Source organism: Nannospalax galili, unplaced genomic scaffold (genome assembly GCF_000622305.1).
Source record: "Nannospalax galili isolate Female #2095 unplaced genomic scaffold, S.galili_v1.0 scaffold646, whole genome shotgun sequence".
Classification (NCBI taxonomy): domain Eukaryota; kingdom Metazoa; phylum Chordata; class Mammalia; order Rodentia; family Spalacidae; genus Nannospalax; species Nannospalax galili.
This window is the reverse complement of record NW_008355279.1, coordinates 1,642,255-1,652,693: the sequence shown is the minus strand read 5'-3', so window position 1 is coordinate 1,652,693 and position 10,439 is coordinate 1,642,255. Positions and strand designations below refer to the sequence as shown.

The 10,439-nt window shown below is 43.2% G+C and overlaps 1 protein-coding gene, 1 non-coding gene and 1 pseudogene across 2 annotated transcripts in view; 1 reads left to right on the top strand and 2 right to left on the bottom strand.

Moving 5' to 3' along the window:
- Window positions 1-854: 854 nt before the first annotated feature.
- On the bottom strand, window positions 855-1,255 carry LOC103749578 (annotated as a pseudogene).
- A 5,038-nt stretch (window positions 1,256-6,293) lies between these two features.
- Window positions 6,294-6,507, bottom strand: LOC115067589. The gene has a single exon (XR_003846977.1). It is a non-coding gene; the product is annotated as a small nucleolar RNA U3 (small nucleolar RNA).
- Window positions 6,508-7,315: 808 nt separating this feature from the next.
- Gtf3c6 (general transcription factor IIIC subunit 6) overlaps window positions 7,316-10,439 on the top strand; it is an 11,721-nt gene continuing 8,597 nt past the window's right edge. Inside the window, 2 exon segments of the mRNA XM_029555729.1 lie at window positions 7,316-7,452; window positions 7,808-7,888. Coding sequence (XP_029411589.1) covers window positions 7,369-7,452; window positions 7,808-7,888 — 165 coding nt within the window. The 5' untranslated portion in view covers window positions 7,316-7,368.

The following is a 10,439-nucleotide window of genomic DNA, read 5'->3' as shown; positions in this document are numbered from 1 at the left end:
AATGAATTGAATTGAATAGACAGGTCTTGGAAGAAATACAAAATCCAAATTAATATTTGAGGTGATCAATATCCTCAGCCATCATGGAAATGCACAGTAAAACTGTTTTGAGATTCTATTCTATTTCACCTCAATCAGAATGGCTATCATCAAGAAAACATATAAGCCAGACGTGGCAGTTCACATCTGCAATGTCGGTATCAGAAGAGGCAGGATAGCCATGAATTGCTCCAGGCCAGCCTGGTTTACATAGCAAGCTCCAGGCCAGCCCTGTCCTAGTTTGGTTTCCCTATTATTTTAGTGAAAATGTACTTTATTTGAAATGAGATATCAAGAATTAAAGTACAGTCTTAAGGTTTTAATTTTACAGTTTGAACATCAAGAAAACAATTACTCTTAAAATCACAGAAACATGTTGAATTAACTATACAGAAAGCAAAGTAAATATTAAAGTTATTTCATTATCATCATTAGTGAAAACAATTGTCCTTAATAATTTCAGTCAATAGAAAACACACTTCATAATGTCATTACTCATTTAAAGCACTATAAATGTAAGCTGGGCATGGTGGCACATGCCTTTAGTCCCAGCACTCGGGAGGCAGAGGCAGGTGGATCTCTGTGAGTTGAAGGCCAGCCTGGTTTACATAGTGAGTTCCAGGTCAGCTGGGGCTACAGGGAAACCCTGTCTCAAAAAGACCAAAAAAAAAAAGTGTTCAGTATTCCAAATTTAAAGTATAAATTTATATATGAATTCAAAAAGGAATCCATTTAAACCTTCCATTGTCAAATAATAATCTGTTTTGTGAAACTGATAAAAATATTTTGAATATACGCACATCAAAACCAAAAGGTTAGTTTTTTGATGCATTTTTCAGTTTTGGATCCCAAAGTGCACTTTTTACAAATCTTGATGCAGCACCTCTATCCAGCTGGGCAGCCTTTTTCTTGTCTGCTATTTCTTTGACTCTGTTCATGAAGATGCTGATTCTTTCCAGTTCTTGCTTTATTGGATGGTCCTTAGGATTAACTCTTTGAGTTGCCAAATAAACCCAAAACATTGAATTAATGTGTATGCAGAAACTAAATCCATTTTTGCTTGTTCAAGTGAGTCCAACTTCTGCAACAACTCATTTCTAGGAACAGACATCATGGTCTTCAGCATGTCATCCACAGCACCAAGGGAGCTCTGCAGAGCTGATAAAGACTCGTGAATTTCTACTGGGTAGCCGTGATTAATTGCTTTACCTGCCATTGTAACCAAAGATCCGAGTAGTCCAATAATGGCCCCACCACACTCAAGAGGCTGAGAATCTGGTAGTTGCTCACTGGGCTGGAGGTTTTAGCAGTCCCAATCTAGCACTTGAAGAGCCAGAATGCTCTGACTCCATTTTGGCTAGCTTCTTTAGACAAGCCCAGACAAACTCAGACATAGTGTACATATAAAAGCCTTATAAGGTATGAACAAAAACTTCTGACTCTAAAAGATATTAGCACATTCCAATGCCCTGAAGACAGCCCCTACCAATCACGACTTTCCCCATACACAAGATATGGGGTCATCCAATTAAGACTTTCCCCGCACACAGGATATGGGGACATCCAATTATTTTAAAAAATACTTGGTGTGTGCGGGTTTCTATGGAGTGCCCCAATAAAAGCTCCTGCCTGTTATTGTTCGGGGCCAAACTCCATATTTGGCTCGTGAAGTCTGTGCCTGGCTAGCCGCCATTTGGTTGTTGTCTTTTTTTCCTTTAAATTCTTAAATAAACTTTTGTATACTCTTTTTGGGTATCTGTGGGAATTATTCTCTATTCTCAAACCCTAACAGTACTGAAGGCCTGAAGGATTCCTGGAGGTCACTAGTCTTTAGTCTATGTTGGGATCAGAAGTTGGTTCTACTATCAGAGGAGGAATGCAACAAGATGAAACCGCCAGTGAGAGAGCGAGGGCAAGGTGGCAAACAGCAAAGCTCCCTTCTTCCATGGCCTTTTTATACAGGCTGCCATCAGAAGGAAACATACACATTTAGGGTGGGTCTTCCGGCTTCAAATAAGTCAATCAAGAAAATATTCCATTCAAATAATTCAATCAGTTCAGTTAATCCAGTAAAGTTGACAAGATTAGCCATCACATAACCCAAAAGGTGGATGAAGAAAATCAGCAGTTCATAAATAAAATAAGAATAAAGAAAACTATTCAACTTCACTAAGGAAACCATGAAAACAAAGTCAAATCAGGAGAAAGCACCAGGACACCGACCAAAACTCCATCGGGATGGAGTTTATTAGCAGAGGAAACCGCAGGGGACAAGTCCCCTTTTGGGATAAGGAGCTGTCAGTTCACAGCTGGGTTTTTTTTTTTTTTTTTTTAATAGGGGGCTTTGGGGAATGTGGGAGGCAGATTTTAAAAAAAGTTAGATGGGTGAGAGAGAGCCAGAGGCTTATCAGGAGAGAATAGCCTCTGTCAAACCGCCTCCCCTCTGCCCCCTTCCATCAGCCAGGATCTGGGTTATGTGATAAGGGTCTATACATTGTGAGACAGTTCCTACATCCATGAGTCTGGGGTGCAGAGGCTTGTTTGTCTTTTAAGATTATCAAAGGGGTCGGGCATGACTGCACATGCCTTTAATCCCAGCACTGGGGAGGCAGAGGCAGGCGGATCTCTGTGAATTCAAGGACAGCCTGGTCTACATAGTGAGTTCCAGGACAACTGGGGCTACAGGGAGACCTTGTCACAAAAAGACTGAAAAAAAAAAATTATCAAAGGGGAAGCAGGTTGTGCCAAAATGGCTCTTTGCAGTAGGTCTGGAGTCAAAAGGTGTAAAGAGTCTGTTTATCCTTTAAGATCATCAAAGGGGGCGCATGCTGTGCTGAAGCAGATCCTTGCAATAATCCGTGTTTATCTTCCTTGCAGAGAATCTGTTTATCTCGCCTTTCCAATGGTCAGGGTGCTCATTAACTCAGTTCCTGCATTCTCAGGGGGCCTGCAAAACCGTAAGGCCCTGCTGCATTAGGGTTTGCTGTAGATCTGAACCCTAACATTTAATATAGACAAAAGTGACCACAAACAGTCCCTTATCACATTAGTAGGTGTGTAAATATATTAGCATTTTTGTGGGGTGATGACACTGCATTTCAAAATCGTATATGTATGTATTCTTTTTTTTTTCAATTTTTGTGTATCAGTCTATTGCCTGCATGTGTGTCAGCGCATCCGTGTCATGCAATGCCCTCGGAGGTCAGAAGAGGGTGCTGGATTCCCCTGGAACTGAAGTTATGAATGGTTGCTAGCTGCCATGTGGGTGTTGGGAATCAAACCCGAATCCTCTGCAAGAGCAGCCAGTGCTCTTAACCGCTGAGCCACTTCTCTAGCCCCATGTATGCATTCTTTGACCCAGTAAATTTACTTCTCAAAACTGTCAGTTTTCGTGTAACATAATGTTAATGGGCATCCACCACAACACTCAAACTTTAAAACAGGGAACAGCCTACATGCTTATTAATATGGACTGGTTCAATAAGTTCTGATATGTCCATCCAGTAAAACACTGCAGTAGTGAAAAAGCACTGACGGGCATTTAGAAAGAACCCTAACACGTTAGGTAAGTGAGAACTGAAGAACAGGGTCAATAATGTGTCCTCTTGTTTAATTAACTTTTTAATGTACAAAATGATGTTTCATTATGACTTTTGTTTTTGGTCTTTTTTGGGACAGGGTCTCCCTGTAGCCCCAGCTGTCCTGGAACTCACTATGTAGACCAGGCTGGCCTTGAACTCACAGAAATCCACCTGCCTCTGCCTCCTGAGTGCTGGGATTACAGGCGTGTGCCACCACACCTGGCCATTATGACTTTTAAAAAAATTTTATTTATTATTTTTATTTTATGTGTATGCGTGTATTGCCTGCATATAGGTAAGTACACTCATGTCGTGCAATGCCCTCGGAGGTTAGAAGAGGCTGTTGGATTCCCTGGGACTGGAGTTACCGACAGTTGTTGGCTGCCATGTGGGTGCTGGGATTCGAACCTGGGTCTTCTGCACTAATAACCAGTGTTCTTAACCGCTGAGCTCCTCATTAGGACTTTTCTGCACTTTGCTCATATTCACCTCTCATTATCCTCTCTTTATTTAGAGAAATGAGACACGAGTCATGGGCTTTCTCTGGCCAAAAAAGAAAAATCTCTCTCTCTCTCTCTCTCTCTCTCTCTCTTTTGAGACAGGGTCTCCTTGTAGCCCCAGCTGTCCTGGAACTCACTATGTAGACCAGGCTGGCCTGGAACTCACAGAGATCCTCCTGCCTCTGCCTCCCAAATGCTGGGATTAAAGGTGTGGCCCTCCACACCAGGTGAAAAATTACTCTCTTGAGCTAATCCACTACAGATTCAAATTTTAAATTGGGCAAAAGGTCCCACACAGCTGCCACAAGTTTGTGACCAAGAATAGTAAGGACCATGCTGAGAAGTTACTCCAGTACACCTTCCACTTAATTGTCCCATGTTGATTACTTGAAAGGCAAAGTTAGCAATGAGAGGGCTAAGAGCATGAGAGAGAGAATGAGCCAGAGTAGGCAAAGCTAACTGCTGCCAGCAGGTGGGCTATAGAGTCAGGGGGCTGAAGCAGTTGCCAAGGGAATGGGTCGACCAGATCTTTTTTTCTTTTTCCTTTTTAAGTTATTTTATGTAAATGAGTGTTTTGCCTGCTTGTATGTAAGTGTCCCACATGTTTGCAATGCCTGTGGAGGTCAGAAGAGGACATCAGATCCCCTGGAACTGGAGTTACTGATGGTTGTTAGCTGCCATGTGGATGCTGGGAACTCACACTAAACCAACTTGGAGAAGAGTTTATTATCTTATACTTCCAAGTGACAGTCCATCCTTGAGGGAAGTCAGGTAGAAACTGAAGCATAGACCATAGAGGTATACTATGTACTGGCTTGTTCCCCTGGGCTGTGTTCAGTCTGCTTTATTTTTATTATTATTATTATTTTAAATTTTATTATTTTTATTTTATGTGTATGCATGTATTGCCTGCATGTAGTAAGTGCACTTGTGTCCTGCAATGCAGGTGGAGGACAGAAAAGGCTGTCAGATCCCCTGGAACTGGAGTTACAGACAATTGTTAGCTGACATGTGGGTGCTGGGATTCGAACCCAGGTCTTCTGCAAGAAGAGCCAGTGTTCTTAACTGCTGAGCCATCTCTCCAGCCCCTATTATTTTTATGTGCATGTATATTGCCTGCATGTGTGTAAATGCACCCATGTCGTGCCATGAGGGCGGATGGGACTGTACCATCTCTCCAGGCCATCAGTCTCTTATACAACCCAGGACCACCACCTGCACAGGCGTGGCACCATTCACAGTGTGTTGGACTCTCCCACATCCAATAATCAAGTAAAGGCCTCACAGGCATGCCCACAGGGCAACCCAATGGAGTGGAGTCGATCCCCCAGTTAAGGTTTCCCCTTCCCAGGTATATCAAGATGACAACCAGAAGCCAACAATGACAGACCCTCGCCTTCTGCCCACTTTTTTTTTTTTTTTTCAAAAATAGGGAAAAAAAAAAAAGAAATACTGGTGAGGAAGGGAGTAAATAGAAATCCATATTCATTCAGAAAACTAAAGGTAGGAAAGCTGGAGAGATGGCTTAGTGGTTAAGAGCACTGGCTACTCTTGCAGAGAGCCCGGGTTCAATTCCCAGAACCCACATGGCTGCTAACAACCTTTTGTAACTCCAGTTCCAGGGGATCCAACAGCCTTCTCTGACCAACAACCCGGTGCACTTACATAAACATTAAATAATATATAAAATATTTCTTTTAAAAAAGAAAACTAGGCCGGGTGTGGTGGCACACGCCTTTAATCCCAGCACTCGGGAGGCAGAAGCAGGCGATTTCTGTGTTCGAGACCAGTCTACATAGCAAGTTCCGGGATAGCTGGGGCTACAGGGAGACCCTTTCTCAAAAAAAACCAAAAAAAAAAAAAAAAAAAAAAAACTAGGCTGGGCACGGCGGCCCATTCCTGTAGTCCCAGCACTAGGGAGGCATAGGCAAGAGGGATAAGTTCCAGGCCAGCTAGGACTACAAAAGGACAACAAAACATACATACAGAACCAGCACAGTTGTCCAGACTGTAATAGCAAAATAACAACATGGTGCACATACATAGCTGAATTTTATTCAGCCACAAAATGAGGTGAACAGAAACAGAAAATTACTAAGAAGCCAGAGTGTGCCCATTACTAATCAGGCATAGTATAAACAACACTACTCTTCAACAGGCAGTTATGAAAGAAACCACTCAGACTGCATTCTCTCCCTCCACTCTCCCAAAGGAGAGAAGAACGATCATCAATGGCAAAAGGCGGTTGCACGAAGACAACACCTAGAGCCGGCTTCACGCTCAGGAGAGAATACTACGTCTCCTCCTCGTGGTTTCGGGTACTCTACACAGTCAGAGAAACTTCTCTAGTAACGGACTATAGAAATGATCCCTGAAAGTATAGTCTTAACAAGCATCTCCCCGCCTCCTCAAAGTCCTGGCTTACACTCAACTTTAGACTAATGGTGACATTGTTTCTCTAGCGTGTTTCCTAAGAAATGTCACACAAATATATTTTCAAACCATTGTTTTATGTACGGCTTGATAAAAATATTTTAAAGACTTTTGAGTTTTAAGGAAACACAGATTTACGTTCTTAATTAACATATTACGAACGACAGCCAATCAGACGCCAAGCCCAAACCAATCACTTCCAGACCAGTTTAAAGAGTAAGGGTGTGATCATCAATGTCAGAAGGCAGTTGCAGTTAAGCAACACCAAGAGCCGGTGTTTATTTTGCTTTAATTTGAGGTCGGGTGTCGCCAGATAGCCCCTGCTGACATAAAACGGCAACCTGCCTCAGTCTCCCCTCTGTAACAGGCAACGCCTCGGCTGGCTGTACAAGCATGCACCCCGCGACAGTGTCACTCAGGCGGGCCTCGAGCTCTCAGCAGTCCTCCTGCCTCAGCCTCCTTAAATTCTGGGGTCGGAGGTCTGCGGCACCCGCCCCAGGGAGGCTCAAATTGGTTTTCCATTCTCAAGTAGGGCACGCAGTGTTGGGGGCTTTGTTGTGAAGATTCGGAATTTCAGCCAGTTGGGAAGTGGAGGCAGGATGATCAAGGTCATCCTCAGCTACTATAGACTTCAAGGCCTGGCTACATGAGACCCTTTCTCAAAAGAGAAAGGAAAAAAAAAAAAAAAATGCGTGGCGGTTTTCTAGGTGGGGCCCGACGTGGTCCGAGCCCTAGGTCGCCATCTTGCTTTGTGGCAAGGGAAGGACTTTGCTGCCCGTATCCAAGATGGCGGCTCTTGGTGGGCGTAGCCAGTGATGGAGTCTCCGAGAAAGCGGGCTATGGCGGCGGCTACGGAGAGGAGTTGGGAGGACGAAGCGGAGGAGGAGGAAGAGGAGGTTGTAAGAGCGGGTCCGAGGCCTGCAGAGTGTTGGTGGTGTTGGCTCTGCCAGCCCCGGGTTGGGAAGGGAATCTGGGATGCCGCCGTCGGGAGGGAGGCCGGGAAATAGGGCTCACTCGCTTCTTGCCCCCGGGCGCGTGAAGCTTGGAGGTCTAGTCTTAGTCCTAAGTACCATTCTAGAAAAGATAGAGATGGTCGGAACGGTTCTTTAGATAACCGTGTTTCCTTCCACTCGTTGAAAACAAGATCCATTTTCCACAAAGGTGGGATCATTGCAGTTGCGATTTTTTGCTTTTCCGGTTTCTTGTCTCTAGCTACTGGCAACATACCGTGTTAACGTGTCTTTCTTACCACAGGAGCAGTTCGTGTTGGTGGAATTGTCAGGAATTATTGATTCAGACTTTCTCTCAAAATGTGAAAATAAATGCAAGATTTTGGTGAGTCTCTGAATTTAGAGATTGTTGTAGATGTCTTTAAACAAGAATGAAAGGTGATATACCTCTCCAGAAAGACATATTTATTCCATTTTACAGAGCAATGAACTCTTTGTTTTTTTGTTTTGTTTTGCTTTGCTTTGTTTTTTTGGGGGGGGGTCTTTTTTTGAGGCAGGGTCTCCCAGTAGCCCCAGCTGGCCTGGAACTCACAAAGATTAGCCTGCCTCTGCCTCCCGAGTGCTGGGATTAAAGGCTTGTGCTAAGAGCAGTGAACTCTTAAGGATCATTCTAGAAGAACAGTGACAGGGGAATCTATGGGAGTAGAGTACCTAACTCTGCCTCATCGCCTGAATGTGTTGTTGGAGAGACTGCCGAGGGCAAAGGAGGTAACATTTGTTGTGAAACTGCTAGGAGAATTTTAGGACAAAAGCCCCATCCATTGCTGTCCCAAAGCAGAACCCCTATTCTTTCCAATGACTCAGCCTCTGATGCTTTGGCTAATGGTACCACAATCAGGAGTACCAGTCTAGACCCAGACCCTGGTCTGAGTGTGGGTAGGTGTGCCAGTTGCCCAGCACCCAGGTTACCTGCTGTATTCAGGGTCCAGACACCACTACAAGTGCCTCCTCTCTGGATGCATTGCCACTACTCACACTCATGCCTCATTGTCCAATCAGATATCACAACACCCAGAGTCAGAGCAGGCTGTGGTGTGGCATACTTGTAATGCCACAGTTTGGGAAGGTAAGGCCAGAGGATCAGAAGTTCAAGGTCACCCTCAGCTTCATAGTCAATTCTAGGCCAATCTGGCTACGTGAAACCTTTTCTCAACAAAAAAAACAAAACAAAAGACGACAGATTACAAGATAAAGTTATAGAGTTTTTGAGATAAAGCTCTGGCTTCAGAAATTCCAACAGGCTAGTCTCTGCCACTCACCCCAACATGTCAATCAAGAGTGCATATTACTCTTGCACAGTTTGATTCAGGCAGTTCACAACTGCCTATAACTCTAGCTCCACTGGATCTGATACCTCTGACCTCTGCAGGTACCAGCACTCACTTGTATATAATTAAAAATCATCTTCAGGTAGATCTCTGTGAGTTCAAAGCCAGGCCAGCCAGGGATACATAGTGAGACCCTGTCTCAAAAAATCAAACTAACAAAAAATAAAAATAAATCTTTTTGGAAAAAAGAAAAAAGATTTCAGGCCTTCAAAACAAATTTCTCCAGGCATGGTAGTGCATACAATTAGTCCCAGCACTCAGGTGGCAGAGGCCGTGAAATCTCTGTGAGGTTGAGGCCAGCTAGTCTACATCATAAGTTCTAGGGCTACAGGAGACCCTGTCTCAAACAAACAAGCAGATACAGATCAGTGACTAGGCTCTTTTTGTCTTTGGAGACCTCATGATGCTCTCTACAACTAGCTACTTTCCTCCCTTCAATGAAAGGATGATAAGGGAAAGGCATACTCTGTTCATGTTGACAAGGAAGAAAAAAGTGTGTACTTTGATTTTAGTGGGTACAAGTTATAGATTAGAGTCTGAGAATTTAACCATCTCTTGTCTCTGTGAAGTTCTCTGTTCTCTTTCAAAACTACTTGAGAGGTATCATGTGCTGCTTGCTCTTCACTAGTGGGGAGGTAGGTCCTAAGGGATAGGCAAGTCCTTTACCACTGAACTACATTCCTAGCCAGATCTTTATGTTGTGGTACTGAGGATTGAACCTAGAGCCTTGTACATGCCAGGCAAGCACTCTACCACCGAGCCACGTATTCATAGCTCTTTATATTTTTCATTTGAGGTAGGATCTTACTAAATTGATCAGGCTGTGGCTTAGGCAGGCCTTGCATTTTGGGATCCTTCTTGCCCCAGCCTCCTGAATAGCTGGAATTATAGACCTGTGGTGTCAAGCCCAGTTCCAATCATCTGTTTTATCACTTTATTTCTTGTGGTTCTGGATAATTGAGCCTGGTACGTGCTAAACATGTTCTCTATACTGTTAGACTCCTAACCTTTATCACTTTAAAATCTTTGAGTGACTGATACAAAATCTACAGCTCCATTCTTTAAACCTGAAGAGGATGTTGATTGAAATAGATCTTGCTATCTGGGCATGAATTAAGTAATCTTATTGTTGCTGAGATCGTAGCACTGGTAGTTTATCATGTACTTGCTTGTACCAGGTACCATAGACTAGAGGTTCCCTGTTTTTGTGTGTTTTTTGTTTTTTTCGGTTCCCCAGTTTTGAAAAATCATTTCCCCCATAGCAAGTTTATGTGCAAACACTGCTTTTTTTTTTTTTTTTAATTATTTTATGTGTATGAGTGTTTTTGTCTGCTTATATGTAAGTGGTACATGCCTCTAAGCAAGCACTTGGGAGGTAGAGGAAGGAGAATCACTTTGAGTTCAAGGCTAGCCTGGATACATATCAAGATTCTGTCTCAAAAGAAAGAAAAAAAAAGTGTATATTAATTGTAGAAAACAATAGGTTTCATTCTCATATATTCATATATATATTCAGGTATATTATATATGTGTGTGTGTATATATATG